The sequence below is a fragment of the Symphalangus syndactylus genome, chromosome 13 (genome assembly GCF_028878055.3).
Source record: "Symphalangus syndactylus isolate Jambi chromosome 13, NHGRI_mSymSyn1-v2.1_pri, whole genome shotgun sequence".
Classification (NCBI taxonomy): Eukaryota; Metazoa; Chordata; class Mammalia; order Primates; family Hylobatidae; genus Symphalangus; species Symphalangus syndactylus.
This window is the reverse complement of record NC_072435.2, coordinates 116221259-116243414: the sequence shown is the minus strand read 5'-3', so window position 1 is coordinate 116243414 and position 22156 is coordinate 116221259. Positions and strand designations below refer to the sequence as shown.

Below are 22156 nucleotides of genomic sequence, written 5' to 3'. Positions count from 1 at the left end.
TCTCCTGCCCCAACCACCCGAGTAGCTGGGATTACAGGTGTGCGCAACCATGCCCAGCTAATTTTTGTGTTTTTAATAGAGATAGGGTTTTGCCATGTTGGCCAGGCTAGCCTTGAACTCCTGGCCTCAAGTGAACCGCCCCCCTCGGACTCCCAAAGTGCTGGGATTACAGGCAAGAGCCACCGTGCCCTGTATGCATACTTCTAATGGATCTTGTCTTTTATTATAATAACCATGAGAAAAATTCCAATTTCCCCCACCCTATCCTTTAAGAAACAGAAACATCTATTTCGTACTAGGTATATGGATGGCATTATTGCAAAGTACTAGTCCTAAGTAATAATAATTAAGACAGCAGAAAAGAGGTTGATTTCTTCCATGAAGTATATTTAAGCCTCTTATTAAAGAGGTAATGTGATGCCATCCACGACTTAGGAGCAGCAGCGGGGAGCAGGCTGTGGAGAGGATCAGTGCAGACATGGCCAAGTCTAAGAACCACACCACACACAGCCAGTCCCGAAATGGCACAGAAATGGTATCAAGAAACCCTGATCACAAAGATATGAATCCTATTTTTTTTTTCTTTGAGACGGAGTCTCGCTCTCTGGCCCAGGCTGGAGTGCAGTGGCATGATCTCTGCTCACTGCCACCTCCACCTCCCGGGTTCATGCCATTCTCCTGCCTCAGTCTCCCGAGTAGCTGGGACCACAGGCGCCCGCCACCAGGCCGGCTAATTTTTTGTATTTTTAGTAGAGAGAGGGTTTCACCATGTTAGCCAGGATGGTTTCGATCTCCTGACCTCATGATCCGCCTGCCTCCGCCTCCCAAAGTGCTGGGATTACAGGCATGAGCCACTGCGCCCGGCCGATAAGAATCTCTTAAGGGAGTGGACCCCAAGTTCCTGAGGAACATGTGCTTTGCCAAGAAGCACAACAAGAAGGGCCTAAAAAAGATGCAGGCCAACAGTGCCAAAGCCATGAGTGCACGTGCCAAGGCTATCAAGGCCTTTGTAAAGCCCAGGGAGGTTAAGCCCAAGATCCCAAAGGATGTCAGCCGCAAGCTCGATCCACTTGCCTACATTGCCCACCCCAGGCTTGGGAAGTGTGCTTGTGCCTGCATTGCCAAGGGGCTCAAGCTATGTTGGTCAAAGGCCAAGGCCAAAGATCAAACCAAGGCCCAGGCTGCAGCTCCAGCTTCATTTCCAGCTTAGGCTCCCAAAGGTGCCCAGACCCCTACGAAGGCTTCAGAGTAGATATCTCTGTCTGCCAACGTGAGGACAGAAGGACTGGTTTGACCCCCCTGGGCTGCCGTCAGCATGGGGATGGGGTCCTCCTGTGCTATTTGTACAAATACATCTGAAGCAGGAAAAAAAAAATAAATCAATAAAGAGGTAATGTTAAGGTGTAGATTTGGGCATCAAGCATTACGACTTAGTTTCACCTTGCAAAGACAGGTCATTTCAGGAGAAAAAAAGCTTCCTCCTTTTTTGTTTAGGATTTTTCTAAGGGAGTACTGTTAATAGCACTATTGTGTGTGTTTCTCCCATGTCAGTCTATCAGGTGTTTGAAAGTGTGGCTAAGAAGTATGATGTGATGAATGATATGATGAGTCTTGGTATCCATCGTGTTTGGAAGGATTTGCTGCTCTGGAAGATGCGCCCGCTTCCTGGGACCCAGCTGCTTGATGTTGCTGGAGGCACAGGTAATATCGAGTTTGGTATCCTTCACTACCATTGAGCATGTTTTACAGAAATTAGTCTCTCTTGTAATGAGCTAGCTCACCTAACACTAGGCGGAAGATGGTGATTGAAAATCAGCATACTTATAACTTCTGAGAAAGGCATGTACTAATCTTTTTGACTGAACATCAATCAAAAGCATAGAATAACAGTTTTGTGCCTGTCACTTTTTTGTTTGTTTGTTGTTTTTTTTTGAGACGGAGTCTCACTCTGTCGCCCAGGCTGGAGTGCAATGGCGCGATCTCAGCTTACTGCAATCTCCGCCTCCCGGGTTCACGCCATTCTCCTGCCTCAGCCTCCCGTGTAGCTGGGACTATAGGCACCCGCGATGGCACCTGGCTAATTTTTTTTTTTTTGTATTTTTAGTAGAGACGGGGTTTCACCGTGTTAGCCAGGATGGTCTTGATCTCCTGACCTCGTGATCTGCCCGCCTCAGCCTCCCAAAGTGCTGGGATTACAGGCGTGAGCCACTGCGCCTGGCCGCCTGTCACTTTTTTTCGTGAGATGGAATTTCACTCTGTCACCCAGGCTGGCATGCAGTGTCTCAATCTCAGCTCATTGCAACCCCTGCCTCCCAGGTTCAAGCAATTCTCCTGCCTCAGCCTCCTGAGTAGCTGGGACTACAGGCCCACTCCACCACGCCCAGCTAATATTTTGTATTTTAGTAGAGACGGGGTTTCACGGTGTTTGCCAGGCTGGTCTCGAACTCCTGAGCTCAGGCAGTCCCCCTGCCTCAGCCTCCCAAAGTGCTAGGATTACAGGCGTGAGCCACTGCGCCTGGCCATTGGCTGTCTGCCTGTCACATTTCCTTTTTCTTTTTTTTTTTTTTGAGATAGAGTCTTGCTCTGTCGCCCAGACTGCAGTGCAGCGGTGCAATCTCGGCTCCACTGCAACCTCCACCTCCCGGGTTCAAGCAATTCTCTGCCTCAGCCTCCTGAGTAGCTGGGATTACAGGCATGCACCACCATGCCTGGCTACTTTTTGTATTGTTAGTAGAGACAGGGTTCCACCGTCTTGGCCAGGCTGGTCTTGAACTACTGACCTCACGATACACCCGCCTTGGCCTCCCAGGGCGCTGGGATTACAGGTGTGAGCCACTGTGCCCAGCTGCCTGTCACATTTCTAAAATACACAGATTGGCTGGGCGCAGTGGCTCACACCTGTCCTCCTAGCACTTTGGGAGCCCAAGGTGGGTGGATTGTCTAAGGTCAGGAGTTCAAGACCAGCCTGGTCAACATGGTGGAAACCCATCTCTACTAAAAATACAAAAAAAAAAAAAGCCAATTTGGTGGCTGGTGCCTGTAATCCCAGCTACTTGGGAGGCTGAGGCAGGAGAATTGCTTGAACTGGGGAGGTGGAGGGTTGCAGTGAGCTGAGGTCGTACCATTACACTCCAGCCTGGGCAACAGAGCAGGATTCCCTCTCGAAAAAAAAAAAAACGAAACAAAAAAAAAACACAGGATTACAAAGGAAAAAGTCGAATTTTTGACCAGTGACATTTCACCATCTAAATGACTGTTTTGTCTTCTGCTTAACCTTTAACCTCCTTTTCCTGTTTTTCAGGGGATGGGAGAAGCCTTTTATCACTTTATAAGTTTTCGAGGCTGCCTTTTCTCCTTGATTTGTGATCACATCAAATATCAAAAGTTTGTTTGGGCACAGTCCTTTGTTACTTCATGTACACTGAGCATTTGGAGAGAAAAATGTCATGATTTTACACAATGCATCTTGGTGATGTCATTGTACATGTTAAATTACATTAGAGGCTGGACGTGGTGGCTCCCACCTATAATCGTAGCACTTTGGGAGGATCCCCTGAGGTTAGGAGTTCAAGACCAGTCTGGCCAACATGGTGAAACCCCGTCTCTACTAAAAATACAAAAATTAGCTGGGCGATGGCGGGGCGTGGTGGCTCATGCCTGTAATCCCAGCACTTTGGGAGCCCGAGGTGGTCGGATCATGAGGTCAAGAGATCGAGACCATCCTGGCCAACATGGTGAAACCCCGTCTCTACTAAAAATACAAAAATTGGCCCGTTGTGGTGGCACGCACCTGTAATCCCAGCTACTCAGGAGGCTGAGGCAGGAGAATTGCTTGAACCCAGGAGGCTGAGGTTGCAGTGAGCCGAGATCAAGCCACCACACTCCAGCCTGGGTGACAGAGCGAGACTCCGTCTCAAAAAAAAAAAATTAAAAATAAAATAAAATAAATAATTAGCCGGCAAGGTGGCGGGTGCCTGAAATCCCAGCTACTCAGGAGGCTGAGGCAGGAGAATCACTTGAACCCAGGAGGCAGAGGTTGCAGTGAGCCGAGATTGTGCCATTGCTCTCCAGCCTGGGCTACAGAGGAAGACTCTGTCTCAAAAAAAAAATAATAAATAAATACATAAAATTATATTAGAATAATATAAAATATAATGTAATAATTTGATAGTAATGATAGAGTAATGTATAATAATAAATTACAATAGAATAATCTCTATACTTGAAACATATTTATCTGTAGCTATGTTGGTGTGATCCTCTCCCCAAATGGAAGCTCAGAGGGCAAGAAGACACCTTGCTCTGTAGAGGGTAATTTAGCAGAATCTACCAAAATGTAAAATGCATACAAGCTTAGGATCCCACTTTTTTTTTTTTTTTTTTTTTTTGAGTCCGAATCTCGTTCTTCTTGCCCAGGCTGGAGTGCAATGGCGTGATTTCGGCTCACCACAACCTCCGCCTCCTAGGTTCAAGCGATTTTTCTGCCTCAGCCTCCTAAGTAGCTGGGACTACAGGCATGTGCCACCACGCCCAACTAATTTTGTATTTTTAGTAGAGACGGGGTTTCTCCATGTTGGTCAGGCTGGTCTTGAACTCCCAACCTCAGGTTGATACACCCACCTCAGCCTCCCAAAGTGCCGGGATTATAGGCATGAGCCATCGCACCTGGGGGATTCCACATTTTCAATTCTTTTTTTTTTTATTTTTATTTTTTTTGAGATGGAGTCTTGCTCTGTTGCCCAGGCTGGAGTGCAATGGCATGATCTCGGCACACTGCAACCTCCACCTCCTGGGTTAAAGTGATTCTCCTGCCTCGGCCTCCCAAGTAGCTGGGATTACTAGGCACCCACCATCATGCCTGAATGATTTTTTGTATTTTTAGTAGAGACAAGGTTTTACTATATTGGCCAGGCTGGCCTCAAATTCCTGACCTAAGGTGATCCACCCACCTTGGCCTCCCAAAGTGTTGGGATTAAAGGCCTGACCCACTCTGCCTGACCTCACATTTTCAATTCCATGTAGCCTAAAGAAAAACTTCCACAAAGATTTAGCCACAAATATGCTCGTTGCATCACATTTAATAGTAATTAAAAATTGGAAATAACCTATTTCTTCCCAATAAGGACATGGCTTTAAATTAAGGTATATCCAGTCTATGAAATATTGTGTATCTATTTAAAATAATAAGGAAAACTTACAAGTATTGATGGAAAGGTTGCAAGGACATATTAAGTGGGAAGAATAAGAAAACACGTGGTATAACAATGTATACAATGTCCCTGTTTATGTTTTTAAATTTTGTTATATGCATACCTATAAATGTATTGAAATATCATGCTCGCTTCAGTAGCGCATATACTAAATTTGGAATGATACAGAGAAGATGCGCAAAATAATTAATATATTGAAATATATGGCTGAGCATGTTGGCTCACGCCTGTAATCCCAGCATTTGGGAGGCTGAGGCGTATGGATCACGAGGTCAGGAGTTTGAGACCAGCCTGACCAATGTGGTGAAACCCCATCTCTACTAAAAATACAAAAATTAGCTGGGCCTGGTGGCACACGCCTGTAATCCCAGCTACTCAGGAGGCTGAGGCAGGAGAATTGCTTTAACCTGGGAGGCGGAGGTTGCAGTGAGCTGAGATTGTGCTGCTGCATTCTAGCCTGGGAACAGAGCGAGCCTCCATCTCAGAAAAAAAAAAAAGAAGATATAAAAAATGACTGGAGAATGACTGGAGAATATCTAATTGGTTAGACATATGGGAGAAACAAGGATATACTTCTTGGAAATAGTGTAGGAAAAACAAAGACAAGGAAACAGCTTTTTTTTTTTTTTTTGGAAATGGTCTTGCACTTTCGCCCAGGCTGGAGTGTAGTGATGTCATCTCGGCTTACTGCAACCTCCACCCCCCAGGGCTCAAGTAATCTTCCCATCTCAGCCTCCCAAATAGCTAGGAATATAGGCATGTGCCCCACACCTGGCTAATTTTTGTAATTTTTTTTGTAGAGACTGAGTTTCACCATGTTACCCAGGCTGGTCTCAAACCTCTGGGCTCAAGCAATCTGCCTACCTCAGCCTCCTGAAGCCTGAAGTGCTGGAACCACAGGCGTGAGCCACCAAGCCCAGCTGGAAACAGCATTATAAGAAAGGAAATATAGGGCCAGGCGCAATGGCTCATGCCTGTAATCCCAGCACTTTGGGAGGCCGAGGCGAGTGGATCACCTGAGGTCAAGAGTTCGAGACCAGCCTGACCAACATGATGAAACCCCATCTCTACTAAAAATACAAAATTAGCCAGGTTTGGTGGCATATGCCTGTGATCCCAGCTACTTGGGAGGCTGAGGCAGGAGAATCACTTGAACCTGGGAGGCAGAGGTTGCGGTGAGCTGAGATCATGCCATTGCACTCCAGCCTGGGCAACAAGAGCAGAAACTCTGTCTCAAAAAAAAAAAAAAAAAGAAAAGAAAGAAAGAAAAGGAAATATAAAAAGAGAGGAAAAAAGAAAGGAAATAGGATTCTAGAAAGCACTGGATTTGTCCTGAACAATATTTACCAGGTCACAGTATTGTAAACACTTGATTTTCAGTTTTTTTTTTTTTTTTTTTTGAGATGGAGTCTCACTCTGTCGCCCAGGCTGGAGTGCAGTGGTGCGATCTCGGCTCACTGCAAGCTCTGCCTCCTGGGTTCATGCCATTCTCCTGCCTCAGCCTCCCGACTAGCTGGGACTACAGGCACCCACCACCATGCCTGGCTAATTTTTTTTTTTTTTCTATTTTTTAGTAGAGACGGGGTTTCATCGTGTTAGCCAGGATGGTCTCGATCTGACCTCATGATCCGCCTGCCTCGGCCTCCCAAAGTGCTGGGATTACAGGCGTGAGCCACCGCACCCGGCCTCAGTTTTTATTTTATTTATTTATTTATTTATTTTTTGAGATGGAGTTTCACTTTTGTTACCCAGGCTGGAGTGCAATGGCGCTATCTCAGCCCACTGCAACATCCGTTTCCCAGGTTCAAGCTATTCTCCTGCCCCAGCCTCCCGAGTAGCTGGGATTACAGGCGCCTGCCACCACACCTGGCTAATTTTTGTATTTTTAGTAGAGATGGGGTTTCACCATGTTGGCCAGGCTGGTCTCAGACTCCTGACCTCAGGTGATCCACCAGTCTCAGCCTCCGAAAGTGCTGAGATGCAGGCATGAGCCCAGCCCAATTTCTTTAATTAAAAAAAAAGTTAGTGTTGAAATGAGAATAAACTTCCACGTTCACACACTCAGCTATGATTGCGCCTCTGCACTCCAGCCAGGGTGATGGAGTGAGACCCTGTGTCTAACAAAAAGAAGAAAGGACTTGGCTTTCAGCCACACTGCGTCCAGTTAGCTAACACAGGTACTCCTGTGCCTCTGTTAGCCCTTTGGGTTTTAGGAAATGCTGTTTCTTCCTTTTTTATTTTTGTTTTAGTCTGCATCTTTCCTCATGTTGGCTTCCCACAGGTGACATTGCATTCCGGTTCCTTAATTATGTTCAGTCCCAGCACCAGAGAAAACAGAAGAGGCAGTTAAGGGCCCAACAAAATTTATCCTGGGAAGAAATTGCCAAAGAGTATCAGAATGAAGAAGATTCCTTGGGCGGATCTCGGGTCGTGGTTTGTGACATCAACAAGGAGATGCTAAAGGTTGGAAAGCAGAAAGCCTTGGCTCAAGGATACAGAGCTGGTGAGTCCTGCAGAAGGCAGACACAGGGGAAGTGTTTGTATCTTTATAGAATAAGGTGGAGTAGGTAAAATATTGAAATGCTTTATCTTTTGGCTTTCAGAAACTTATAGATGGGCAGGTTGAAGATGATTTGCATGGCTGAATCTAGTTTGTGTGCTGTTATATGCATTATTTATGCATAGCAGCCCATTGAGTGAGCTTACCCAGCCCTATGTGACTGGGATCACTAGATCCCAAATAAGTCAAGAATCTTACCCAAGTCACACAACTTCTCAGTGGCAGATCCCAAATTGAAGTTGAATCTTCAGATCTCAGCTCTCAGACCCTGAGACAGAAGTTTTGCTGTCAGGCCGGGCGCGGTGGCTCACGCCTGTAATCCCAGCGCTTTGGGAGGCCGAGGCGGGTGGATCACGAGGTCAAGAGATTGAGACCATCCTGGCCAATATGGCGAAACCCTGTCTCTACTAAAAATGCAAAAATTAGCTGGGCGTGGTGGCGGGCGCCTGTACTCCCAGCTACTCGGGAGGCTGAGGCAGGAGAATGGCGTGAACCTGGGAGGCAGAGCTTGCAGTGAGCCGAGATCGCACCACTGCACTCCAGCCTGGATGACAGAGCGAGACTCCGTCTCAAAAACAAAACAAAAAAAAGAAGTTTTGCTGTCATTTCCCAGCAGCTTCAGGGTGACTTTGGTGTACCATTTCCATTCTTGACCCATTCCATTCTCTTATCCATACTAGGATAGTTTGATTACTGTGCAACTGGACCTCTCATCTCCTATAAAGAAAGAACTTCTGGCTGGGCCCATGGCTCACACCTATAATCTCAGAACTTTGGGAGGCCACAATAGGAGGATTACTTGAGCCCAAGAGTTCCAGGCTGCAGTGAGCTATGATTGCACCTCTGCACTCCAGCCTGAGTGACAGAGCGAGACCCTGTCTCTAAAGAAATTTAAAAAATAAAAAAAGAAATAACTTGCCCTTCAGCCACAAGGAGTGCAGTTAGCTAGCAGCGTCCACCTATTAGCACATCAGCCTCTGCCTCAGCTTCCAAGGGAGGCCGGGCTCTTTTGTGGCAGCCCGTAGCCAATGGCTGAACACTGTGGGACTACTAGGGCCTGGATATTTTCCAAGCAAGACTCTTGAACAGCCAGCCTTTGTTCCGGATGTCCCTATTGGGTAGGCTGAGCCTTTGTCAGATCTGCATTAAGGTCTAAAGGCTTTTCTTGCTCAGTCTTTCTTCCTCTCCCTTTGTCTTCTCTGTGTTTCCCCTGCCACACACACACAAAATTATTATACTCCTTGGTCCATCTCAGCATGTTTCTCAGAGGACCCAACTGATACACTCAAAGAAACACTCGTGAACAGTACTCCTCACCCTTCCCCACCATGGTAAATACGAACAGCAGATAGGCAAATGACTGCATGCGTATCTCTGTGAGATTACTGCAAGCTCAAAATGGATGATTTGTGTGCTAGCTTAAAAATGTAAATTTTGGCAGCGAGGTGGCTCATGCCTGTAATCCCAGCACTTTAGAAGGCCGAGGGTGAAGGATCGCTTGAAGCCAGGAGTTCAAGACCAGCCTAGGCAACATAGTGAGACCCTGTCTCTACAAAAAATTTAAGTTAGCCAAGTGTGGTGGTACACACTTGTAGTAACAGCTACTTGGGAGGCTGAAGCAGGAGGATCACTTGAGTCCAGGAGGTTGAGACTGCAGTGAGCCATGATCATGCCACTGCACTCCAGCCTGGGCAACAGAGTAAGACCCTGTCTCAAAAAACAAAAGCAAATTTGGCCAGGCGTGGTGGTTGACCCCTGTAATCCCAGCACTTTGGGAGGCTGAGGGGGGTGGATCACCTGAGGTCCGGAGTTCGAGACCAGCCTGACCAACATGGAGAAACCCTGTCTCTACTAAAAATACAAAATTAGCTGGGTGTGGTGGCACATGCCTGTAATTCCAGCTATTTGAAGGCTGAGGCAGGAGAATCGCTTGAACCTGGAAGGCGGAGGTTGTGGTGAACCAAGATGGTGCCATTACACGCTAGCCTAGGCAACAAGAGAGAAACTCCATCCTGGCAGCTGCACCCTGTTGGCCCAGTTTTTGTTGTTGTTGTTGTTGTTGTTGTTTTTTCTGAGACAGAGTCTCGCCCTGTTGCCCAGGATGGAGTACAGTGGCGCGATCTCGGGTCACTACAACCTCTGCCTCCCAGGTTCAAGCAATTCTTGTGCCTCAGCCTCCCGAGTAGCTGGGATTACAGCTGCGCAGCACCATACCCGGCTAATTTTTTTGTATTTTTAGTAGAGACGGGGTTTCACTATATTGGCCAGGCTGGTCTTGAACTCCCGGCCTCATATGATCTGCCCACCCATGCCTCCCAAAGTGTTGGGATTACAGGTGTGAGCCACTGCGCCCAGCCCAGCTTTTCAGAGCCGCTATTCTGCCCTCTTCCATGCTGGCCAGGGACTACAGATGGCCACTGTGAGGGGCAGTAGTATATAACAAAGAACGTCCCTCAGGTCAACATCAGCATTTCTCTCCTTCTCCTCCCCCACCATGAGTGTCTATGGTTATTTTACCTCAAATCTTCCTCCTCTTCCTCCTCCCACCCCCAGAAGGAGCTGCGTAGACGAACTGCAGCCCACTTGGCCCCCAAGCTGAAGGGCTCCTTTGTTAACCATCAATACTGGTCAGAAGGCAGACGGTCGCTAGTGTTTTTAGACAAAGGCACTATGTTTCCTTACTCCTGCTGACAAACATGTTTCCCTTCTCTCTGGTACTCAGCCATAAAAAATGGAAAACAAAGATACTGAAATGATAGGCAGCGTTCCATTTCTAGAATCATCTCTTCCATTGCATAGCCTGCCCTTTGAGCTCTCCTAAGCGCCAAGACAAATGCATCTGTGTAGGAATTATTAAGTGCCCCATAGTACAGTTTTATCTTTCCTCCTTGTTTTATCAATCTCCAATAATCATACCTTTGCAAAAACATCATGAAAAGTAGAAACTAAGTAGGAGGACCCTAGAAATTATTTAATAAATATAAAAGTTAATGTGTGGTCAGGTGCGGTGGCTTACACCTGTAATCCCAACACTTTGGGAGGCTGAGGCAGGCAGATCACCTGAGGTCAAAAGTTTGAGACCAGCTGGTCAACATGGTGAAACCCTGTCTCTACTAAAAATACAAAAATTAGCCAGGCGTGGTGGTGCGCACCTGTAATCCCAGCTACTCAGGAGGCTGAGGGAGGAGAATCTCTGGAACCCAGGAGGTGGATGTCACACCACTACACTCCAGACTGGATGACAGAGCAAGGCTCCATCTCAAAAAAAAAAAAAAGTTAATGTGTAACTTAACAACTTTTTTTTTTTTTCTGAGACGGAGTCTCGCTCTGTCGCCCAGGCTGGAGTGCAGTGGTGCAATCTCGGCTCACTGGAAGCTCCGCCTCCCGGGTTCACGCCATTCTGCCTCAGCCTCCCCAGCAGCTGGGACTACAGGCACACGCCGCCACACCTGGCTAATTTTTGTATTTTTAGTAGAGATGGGGTTTCTCTGTGTTAGCCAGGGTGGTCTCGATCTCCTGACCTTGTGATCCGCCCACCTCAGCCTCCCAAAGTGCTGGGATTACAGGTGTGAGCCACCGCGCCCAGCCCTTAACTACTTTTTTTTAATGTATAGCATGGTTATGTGTTTTATTTATATTTTTTAAGTAGCACTTTCCTTCCCAAATGGAAGATCTTAGGGGCCGGAGCTTTAAAATGTATGTATATTTGGCTAGGTGCCGTGGCTCACACCTGTAATCCCAGCACTTTGGGAGGCCAAGGCGGGTGGATCACCTGAGGTCAGGAGTTCGAGAACAGCCTGGCCAACATGGTGAAACCCTGTCTCTACTAAAAATACAAAAAAAAATTAGCCAGGTGAGTAGCTAGGATTATAGGTGTATGCTACCATGCGTGGGTAATTTTTGTATTTTTAATAGAGATAGGGTTTTGCCATGTTGGCCAGGCTACTCTCAAACTCTTGGCCCCAAGTGGTCTGCCCTCTTCGGCCTCCTAAAGTGCTGGGATTGCAGGTGTGGGCTATCACGCCTGGCCTGGAAAAGTATTAAGAAGAAAGTAAATGTTAACCATAATTCCAACATTCAGAGTTGCCCCTCAATATGGTAATGTTTCCTTCCTTTTTCCTAATTATTCCCTTTTTATAAAGTTGAGAACATCCTATATATACAATTTATTTATTTATTTATTTGTTTATTTATTTATTTATTTTTGAGACAGAGTCCTGCTTTGTCGCCCAGGCTAGAGTGCAGTGGTGCAATCTTGGCTCACTGCAACCTCCGCCTCCCGGTTCAAGCGATTCCACTGCCTCAGCCTCCCAAGTAGCTGGGATTACAGGCACCCTGCACCAAGCCCAGCTAATTTTTGTATTTTTAGTAGAGAGGGGGTTTCACCATCTTGGCCAGGCTGGTCTCAAACTCCTGACCTCGTGATCCACCTACCTTGGGCTTGCAAAGTGCTGGGATTACAAGCATGAGCCACCGCGCCTGGCCTACAATTTAGTAATCCTGCTTTAATTTACTATTGTATCAAAAGGTTTTTCCATGTCATTAGAAATTCCTTGAAATCATTTTTATTTTATTTTATTTTATTTTATTTTTTTGAGACGGAGCCTCGCTCTGTCGCTCAGGCTGGAGTGCAGTGGCGCAATCTCGGCTCACTGCAAGCTCCACCTCCCAGGTTCACACCATTCTCCTGCCTCAGCCTCCCGATTAGCTGGGACTACAGTCGCCCACCACCACGCCTGGCTAATTTTTTGTATTTTTAGTAGAGACGGGGTTTCACCGTGTTAGCCCGGATGGTCTTGATCTCCTGACCCTGTGATCTGCCCGCCTCGGCCTCCCAAAGTGCTGGGATTACAGGCGTGAGCCACCACACCTGGCTGAAATCATTATTTTTTATGCTATTCTTCCATATGGTTGTTTCATGATTCACATAACCAATAACCAATTGATAATTCTTTTTTTTCCCCAATGTTTTGCATATAGCACAACTTTGTGACATTCTTATTTGTAATTTTTGCATGGATTCATTCATTTACTGACTGTATAACCTTAGTCAAGTGTTTAAACTCTAATAACTACTTCATACTAGGAGGTGATATGCCATAGCTATTGAAAACATAGGCTCTGGGTTCCAGTCCATCTGTGTGACCTTGGGCAAGCAACCTTTCTCTTTTTGCTTTTTATTTTTTCTTTTTTTTTTTTTGAGACGGAGTCTCGCTCTGTCCCCCAGGCTGGAGTGCAGTGGCGCAATCTCGGCTCACTGCAAGCTCCGCCTCCCGGGTTCACGCCATTGTCCTGCCTCAGCCTCTCCGAGTAGCTGGGACTACAGGCGCCCGCCACCACGCCCGGCTAATTTTTTGTATTTTTAGTAGAGACGGGGTTTCACCGTGGTCTCGATCTCCTGACCTCGTGATCCGCCCGCCTCGGCCTCCCAAAGTGCTGGGATTACAAGCGTGAGCCACTGCGCCTGGCCTGCTTTTTATTTTTTCAGTATATGGTCTTGCTGTGTTACCCAGGCTGGTCTTGAACTCCTGGGCTCAAGCTCTCCTCCCACCTCAGCCTCCTGAGTCTCTGGGATTACAGGTGCATGCCACCGTGCTCAGCTCAGACTTTAAACCTTTCTGATGTTCACTTTGCTGACCTGAAACATGAGGATAATGGTAATAACTCTCTCACAGAGTTGGTATGAGGATATACTAAGATAATCTATCTAAAGATGTACGTAAAATAACACAGACTCTGCCAATTGATTAGGGCCCTCTAAGCAGTAGCTGTGATGATGATGTCAATGTCCTTTCCCTAAAAATCAAATCACTGGTCAAAAGGTATACTTTTTTTTTTTTTTTTGAGACGGAGTCTTGCTCTGTCACCCAGGCTGGAGTGCAGTGGTGCGATCTCAGCTCACTGCAACCTCCACCTCCCGGATTCAAGCAATTCTCCTGCCTCAGCCTCCCAAGTAGCTGGGACTACAGGTGCATGCCACCACGCCTGGCTAATTTTTTGTATTTTTAGTAGGGATGGGGTTTCACCATGTTTCGATCTCCTGACCTTGTGATCCGCCTGCCTCGGCCTCCCAAACTGCTGGGATTACAGGCGTGAGTCACCGCACCTGGCCAGGTATACTTATTTTTAAGGCCCTTGTTAGATACTGCTAATTTGCTTTCCAGAAAGGTTATTTTCATTTACCTTCCTCTATACAGTCTTCTTTTTGTATTTTTACATCTAATTTGCTATAGGTTGTATAATGTTAAAGTCCAATCAAGATCCTTGGAGGACACAGCCACCCTGATAGGGGCCTCTGGTGATCTCTGAATTCATGACTAGCCTCAGACCTGGACACACTGATGCTCTATGATTCCAATAAAACCAGTAAAACTCTGCTAAATTCTGTACTTAGAGTAACTCAGTTAATACTTTTAGTAACTCTATAAAGTAGGCACTAGTTTTTTTTTGTTGTTTTTTTTTTTTTGTTTTGTTTTTTTTGAGACGGAGTCTCGCTCTTTCACCCAGGCTGGAGTGCAGTGGCGCGATCTCGGCTCACTGCAGGCTCCGCCCCCCGGGGTTCACGCCATTCTCCTGCCTCAGCCTCCCTTGTAGCTGGGACTACAGGCGCCTGCCACCTCGCCTGGCTAATTTTTTGTATTTTTAGTAGAGACGGGGTTTCACCGTGTTAGCCAGGATGGTCTCGATCTCCTGACCTTGTGATCCGCCCGCCTCGGCCTCCCAAAGTGCTGGGATTACAGGCGTGAGCCACTGCGCCCGGCAGTAGGCACTAGTTTTTAACTCCATTTTACAGATGAGGAAACAGACAAAGTAGTTTATTCAAGAATACACAGGCCAGGCACAGTGGCTCACATCCGTAATTCCAGCACTTTGGGAGGCCGAGGCGGGAGGATTGCTTGAGCCCAGGAGTTTGAGACCAGCCTGGGCAAGATGATGAGACCTCGTCTCTACAGAATAAATTTTTAAAAATTAGCTGGGCAGGGTGGTGTGTGCCTATAGTCCCAACTACTGGGGATGCTAAGGCAGGAGGATCCTTTGAGAGTCCAGGAGTTTGAGGATGCAGTGAGCTGTGTGCCACTGTACTCCAGCCTGGGTGAGAAAGCAAGACCTCCCCATGTCTAAAAACAATAATAATGATTGATTAAAAATATAAAAGGAAAAATATGTATATATAAGGAATATGGTGAAGCTGGCATTAGAATCCAGGCAGCCTAACCACCCAGGACTTGGGCTCTCCAGCTCACGCTCTACATGAAATGAATTCACTGGGGGCAGGAAAAACAGCTACCCAGACTGAGACCTGGAACTCACTTTCTCTTTCAGGACTTGCATGGGTATTAGGAGATGCTGAAGAACTGCCCTTTGATGATGACAAGTTTGATATTTACACCATTGCCTTTGGGATCCGGAATGTCACACACGTTGATCAGGTATGAATGGCTGCATCCTCAGCTTGTATGACTCTCAGGAAATTACCTGTTGTAGAGCTACAATGAGTGAGGAAAGAAGGAGAGTTTTATTTTTTGAGATGGGGTCTTGCTATGTTGCCCAGGCCAGTCTCAAACTCCTGGGCTCAAGCAGTCCTTCCACATCTGCCTCCTAAGTAGCTGGGATTACAAGAACCCACCACCACACCCAGGGAGAGATATATATATATATATATATATATTTTTTTTTTTTTTTTTAATCTTAAAAAGAAAATGTTTAAGGGCTTGGTGCTTGAGTGGAATGCCTGTTTGAAGTTTAGGGTCTTCGATCCTTTAAGTTGACAAATTTTCTAGTCACAAAATTGAAAAACACTAAAACCACAGAGCTGATCTCCATAGAAGTCTGTCTTACTTGGATTGGTATTCACATCTTTGGGATTTAGTCTTGCTCTGGCCTTTTGTGTATTTCCTCATACTTGTGAAGCTGCCTGACCCTGTGAATTTGCAGAAGATCAGAGATATGTCAGAGGCTGACAAAGACAAGGGCCCTCAAACACTGTTTTGACAAAAGATAGCTGGATTCATGGCTTTTCTACAGGAAAAGGGGAATGTTCAGTTCTTAATCTGATGGAGCTCTTCTTTGTTCCTACTTTATTTTTTGTAGAGATGGGGTTTCGCCATGTTGCCCAGATTGATCTCGAACTCCTGAGCTCAAGTGATCCTCCCACCTCAGCCTCCCAAAATGCTGGGATTACAGGCTTGGGCCACCATGCCTGGCCTTTATTCCTACTTTAATATTCTGTTCAAAACACTTGAAGACCATGTGCAAGGCAAAGAGTTTCATTTCAGTAACATGGTCTCTGGTTGCCTGGGTCCTCTGGTTAAGTGGTAAGTTCTTTATGGTGTTCATCAGCTTGGTTTGCATCACCTTTCCTATGTCAGTAGCCAGTTTATTATTTTGTTGAATGAAAACTTTTTTTTTTTTTTTTGAGACAGAGTCTCGCTCTGTTGCCAGGCTGGAGTGCAGTGGCGCGATCTTGGCTCACTACAACCTGCGTCTCCTGGGTTCAAGCAGTTCTCCTGCCTCAGCCTCCCGAGTAGCTGGGACTACAGGCGTGTGCCACCACACCCAGCTAATTTTTGTATTTTTCAGTAGAGATGGCGTTTCACCACGTTGGCCAGGATGGTCTTCATCTCTTGACCTCATGATCCTCCCGCCTCAGCCTCCCAAAGTGCTGGGATTATAGGCGTGAGCCACCACGCCTGGGGAAAAAAAATTTTTTAATAGGTTCAAAGTTCAAAAGGTACAAAAGGTTATATGTGACAATTTCCCTCCCATCCTTGCCTCCTCTCCCATTCAGTGCTTCTCCCTTCAGACAGTCACCAGCTTCTTGTGTATCTTTGCCAAGATGTTTTGTGAATTGGTTATGATTCACATAACCAATAACCAATTGATATTTCTTTTTTTTCTATGTTTTGCATGTAGCACAACTTTGTGATATCCTTATTTGTAATTTTTGCATGGATTCTATCATTTGTTTACTGACTAACCTTAGACAAGTGTTTGTGATGTTTTTTTTTTTTGAGACGGAGTCTCGCTCTGTCGCCCAGGCTGGAGTGCAGTGGCGCAATCTCGGCTCACTGCAAGCTCCGCCTCCCGGGTTCACGGCATTCTCCTGCCTCAGCCTCTCCGAGTAGCTGGGACTACAGGCGCCCGCCACCACGCCTGGCTAATTTTTTTTTTTTTGTATTTTTAGTAGAGACAGGGTTTCACCGTGGTCTCGATCTCCTGACCTCGTGATCCGCCCGCCTCAGCCTCCCAAAGTGCTGGGATTACAAGCGTGAGCCACCGCGCCCGGCCCTGTGATGTTTTGTGCCAAGGTGTATATACTATTTTTTTTCTTTTTTCTTTTTTTTTTTTTTTTTTGAGATGGACTCTCACTCTGTCACCCAGGCTGGAGTACAGTAACATGATCTCGGCTCACTGCAACCAGTTGAGAGTTGAACCTCAGCTGGTCTTGAACTCTTTGGAGGCCTCTGGGCTGGCCTCCCAACTCTTTGGGAGGCCTAGATGGGCAGATCACGAGGTCAGGAGATCGAGACCATCCTGGCCAACATGGTGAAACCCCGTCTCTACTATAAATACAAAAATTAGCTGGGCCTGGTGGCACGAACCTGTAGTCCCAGCTACTCGGGAGGCTGAGTTGGGATAATCCCTTGAACCCAGGAGGCGGAGGCTGCAGTGAGCTGAGATCGCACCACTGCGCTCCAGCCTGGGCGACAGAGCAAGACTCCACCTCAAAAATAAATAAATAAATAGATAGATGGATAGAATAAAAGTAAACAAGTATTTCTTGGAGATTTTTCCTTGTAAGTACATAAAGAGCACTGGCTCTTTTTATTTCTTTATTTTATTATTATTATTTTTTTTTGAGACAGAGTCTCACTCTGTCACCCAGGCTGGAGTGCAGTGGAGAGATCTAGGCTCACTGAAACCTCCACCTCCCGGGTTCAAGTGATTCTCCTGCCTCAGCCTCCCAAGTAGCTGGGGTTACAGGCATGCACCACCACGCCCGGCTAATTTTGTATTTTTAGTAGAGACGGAGTTTCTCCATGTTGATCAGGCTGGTCTCGAACTCCCAACCTCAGGTGATCCACCCGCCTCAGCCTCCCAAAGTGCTGGGATTACAGGCATGAGCCACCACACCCAGCACTTTTTAAAATAGTTGAATAGAGGCCAGGTCGTGGTGGCTCACACCTGTAATCCCAGCACTTTGGGAGGCCGAGGCAGGTGGATCATGAGGTCAGGAGTTCGAGACCAGCCTGACCAACATGGTGAACACCCCGTCTCTGGGCCAGGCGCAGTGGCTCACGCCTGTAATCCCAGCACTTTGGGAGGCCGAGGCAGGTGGATCACAAGGTCAGGAGATCGAGACCACGGTGAAACCCCGTCTCTACTAAAAAAATACAAAAAATTAGCCGGGCGCAGTGGCGGGCGCCTGTAGTCCCAGCTACTCCGGAGGCTGAGGCAGGAGAATGGCATGAACCCGGGAGGTGGAGCTTGCAGTGAGCCGAGATCGCGCCACTGCACTCCAGCCTGGGCGACAGAGCGAGACTCCGTCTCAAAAAAAAAAAAAGAAAAAAAAAACGAAAACCCCGTCTCCACTAAAAATACAAAAATTAGCTGGGCGTGGTGGCGCGTGCCTATAGTCCCAGATACTTGGGAGGCTGAGGGAGGTGAATCACTTGAACCTGGGAGGCAGAGGTTGCGGTGAGTCAAGATTGCACCACTGCACTTCAGCCTGGGCGACAGAACGAGACTCCGTCTCAAAAAAAAAAAAGAAGTTGAATAGATTCCATTTATATTTATATTTCATAATTTAGTCTCTTATTAATCGTTAAAGATGCTTCTAATCTTGTGGTATTCAAGCACTTGTCTTTTGACAACTGTTTGAACAGCAAATTTTAAAATGACTTCATTTCATAAAATAGAATGCGCTGGGCACAGTAGCTCACGCCTGTAATCCCAGCACTTTGGGAGGCTGAGGCGGATGGATCACTTGAGGTCAGGAGTTTGAGACCAGCCTGGCCAACATGGCAAAACCCTGTCTATACTAAAAATACAAAAATTAGCCAGGCATGGTGGCGGGCATCTGTAATCCCAGCTACTTGGGAGGCTGAGACAGGAGAATTGCTTGAACCCGGGAGGTAGAGGTTGTAGTGAGCCGAGATTGTGCCACTGCACTCCAGCCTGCGTGACAGAGCAAGACTCCGTGTCAAAATAAATAAATAAATAAATAAAAATAGAATGCATCCCAATGAGTTGAGCAGAAGACATTGGCTTTATAGACACAGAAAGACTGAAGAAAGCAGAGAAGCAAAGAACAAAGAGTGTATTATTCATCCTTTCAAAACTACTTTTCTTGAAAGGCTGTGATAGGGAGGCAGAATAATAAAAAAAAATAGGCTGGGCGTGGTGGCCCAAGTCTGTAATCCTAGCACTTTGGGAGGCCAAGGTGGAAGGATCACCTAAGGTCTCTAGTTCAAGACCAGCCTGGCCAACATGGCGAAACTCCGTCTCTACTAAAAATGCAAAAATTAGCCGGGTGTGGTGGCATGTGCCTGTAGTCCCAGCAACATGGGAGGCCGAGGCAGGAGAATCACCTGAACCCAGGAGGCAGAGGTTGCAGTGAGCTGAGATCGTGCCACTGCACTCCAGACTGGGTGACAGAGCAAGACTCCGTCTCAAAAAAAAAAAAAAAATTTAAACAGGAGTGTTGGAGAAATTGACTATATCTCTTTCTCCTGATCTCTCAGGTCAGCTGACAACTTAGTTTCGATTTGGTGACGTGGAACGTGGAACTATGGAGTCACAAGTTGGGGGACTCCATCTTGATGCTTAGTCTGGTCTGTTGGAACCTAGTGCAGAAACAATCCAAAACAATGGCTTCCTATACTTTTTATTTAAAAGTGAATAACTGGCCAGGCACGGTGGCTCATACCTGTAATCCTAGCACCTTGTGAGGCCGAGGTGAGTGGATCACTTCAGGCCAGGAGTTCGAGACTGGCCTGGCCAACATGGTGAAACCCTGTCTCTACTAAAAATACAAAATTAGTTGGGCGTGGTGGTGCATGCCTGTAATCCCAGCTACTTGGGAGTCTGAAGCAAGAGAATCGCTTGAACCCGGGAGGCGGAGGTTGCAGTGAGCTGAGATCGTGCCATTGCCTGGGCAACAAGAGCGAAACTCTGTCTCAAGAAAACAAACAAATAGGCTGGGTGCGGTGGCTCCCGCCTGTAATCCCAGCACTTTGGGAGGCCGAGGCAGGCAGACCACCTGAGGTCGGGAGTTTGAGACCAGCCTGACCAACGTGGAAAAACCCCGTCTCTACTAAAAATACAAAATTAGCCGGGCGTGGTGGTACATGCCTGTAATCCTAGCTACTCGGGAGGCTGAGGCAGGAAAATTGCTTCAACCCAGGAGGTGGAGGTTGTGGTGAACCGAGATCACGCTATTGCACTCCAGCCTGGGCAACAAGAACAAAATTCCATCTCAAAAACAAACAAAAAATTAGCAGGACGTGGTGGCAGGCACCTGTAGTTCAGCTACTCAGGAAGCTGAGGCAGGAGAATCGCTTGAACCTGGGAGGCAGAGGTTGCAATGAGCTGAGATCACACCACTGCACTCCAGTCTGGGCGACAGAGCAAGACTCCATCGCAAAAAATAAAAATAAAAATATAAAATAAATAAAAGTGGATAACCCACGTACATGTCATTCCCACAGTAGAAGCATTTCTGTAAGATAGATTCCTTGAAGTAAAATTGCTTTATCAGAGAGGATATCCATTGTGATTTTGATAGTTACCCTTCATGCAGTTGTACCAATCTGTAGTCAGTTTAGATTACCCCAACTAACTTTGTCTAGTCACCAGCAGCAGAATGCCTATAGCATTTGGGATACGTAGGGTTATTGCTGCTGTTACAGCTTCCCAAGTGAAAACAAACAAGAGGTTTGTGGCCCATGATAACTTTTGTAATGCCTACAGAAGCTAACGCTGTCTTGGCCTCATGGAATTGAGTGGGGTCTACTGAGGAGTGTGTCCTGTTGTTCCTTGTCTTGCTCAGGCACTCCAGGAAGCTTATCGTGTGCTGAAACCAGGAGGACGGTTTCTCTGTCTGGAATTTAGCCAAGTGAACAATCCCCTCATATCCAGGTTGGCATTGTTAATAGGGCTTTATCTTCATCGTATAGCCAAGGTTTCCCACCCCGAAATGGATTGAAAATAGCCAGTAAGCTATAAGCATGAACTCTGTAGTTCAGAGTACCAGAGGTCAGCCAGTTCTGAATGACAATTCCTAGGCCACAAGAGTCTCAAACCAGACCCAAGTTGGCTTACATATGTATATTAAGAAATTGATGGGCCGGGCGCAGTGGCTCAAGCTTGTAATCCCAGCACTTTGGGAGGCCGAGGCGGGCGGATCACGAGGTCAGGAGATCAAGAGCATGGTGAAACCCCGTCTCTACTAAAAAAAAAAAAAATACAAAAAATTAGCCGGGCGTGGTGGCGGGCGCCTGTAGTCCCAGCTACTCGGAGAGGCTGAGGCAGGAGAATGGCGTGAACCCGGGAGGCGGATCTTGCAGTGAGCGAAGATCGCGCCACTGCACTCCAGCCTGGGTGACAGAGCGAGACTCCGCTTCAAAAAAAAAAAAAAAGAAATTGACTTAGAAGCCCCTATTTAAAAATCAGGAAATGCCTGGTCCATTGGTAGTGGGTTATCAGAACTTATTAGTGGCACTAATGTTGCTACTCAACTCCCCACTGATAAATTTGACTGGCTTAAAAAAAAAAATCAGGAAATTTGGGCCAAGTGCAGTGGCTCATGCTTGTAATCCCAGCACTTTGGGAGGCTGAGGCGGGAGGATCACTTGAGGCCAGGAGTTCAAGATCAGCCTGGGCAACACAGTAAGACCCTATCTCTAAAAAAAAAAAATTTTAATCAGGAAATTTTACATAAAAATCTGAATTTCCAGCTTCACTTGAGAAATCAGATACATGGCAGCCCTGGGTAGGCCCATCTCCCCACATGCCACAGGGAAGGCTGAGTAGTAACTGTCCCTTCTCCACTTCATAATACTTCCTAACTGTACCTGTCAGCACTTCTACTGGTCTTGTACCTGACCCACTTAATTCAGGTTCTTGCTTGATCCCTATAGGCATTTGAGTTTGTGACCCCAGGTTTAGTCCTTCTTTCTTCTTATCTAGGGAAGAAGTGAGGGGCATGTTCTAATCTTCATCTTTTACCTTTTGGTTTGCTTAGGCTTTATGATCTATATAGCTTCCAGGTCATCCCTGTCCTGGGAGAGGTCATCGCTGGAGACTGGAAGTCCTATCAGTACCTTGTAGAGAGTATCCGAAGGTTTCCGTCTCAGGTATGAAACTTCTATAACTTTAAACAAAG

At 46.6% G+C, this 22156-nt stretch overlaps 1 protein-coding gene and 1 pseudogene across 2 annotated transcripts in view; both read left to right on the top strand.

Moving 5' to 3' along the window:
* Positions 1-22156, top strand: part of COQ5 (coenzyme Q5, methyltransferase) — a 30648-nt gene that overhangs the window by 7830 nt on the left and 662 nt on the right. The window contains exons 2-6 of one of the 2 annotated variants that reach the window (XM_055237798.2): positions 1552-1701; positions 7492-7713; positions 15094-15200; positions 20822-20910; positions 22016-22127. In XM_055237798.2, coding sequence (XP_055093773.1) covers positions 1552-1701; positions 7492-7713; positions 15094-15200; positions 20822-20910; positions 22016-22127 — 680 coding nt within the window. The remainder of the gene's footprint in view (positions 1-1551; positions 1702-7491; positions 7714-15093; positions 15201-20821; positions 20911-22015; positions 22128-22156) is intronic. The other variant, XM_063614722.1, reaches the window with a different exon arrangement.
* LOC129460149 (large ribosomal subunit protein eL29-like) lies at positions 47-1545 on the top strand (annotated as a pseudogene).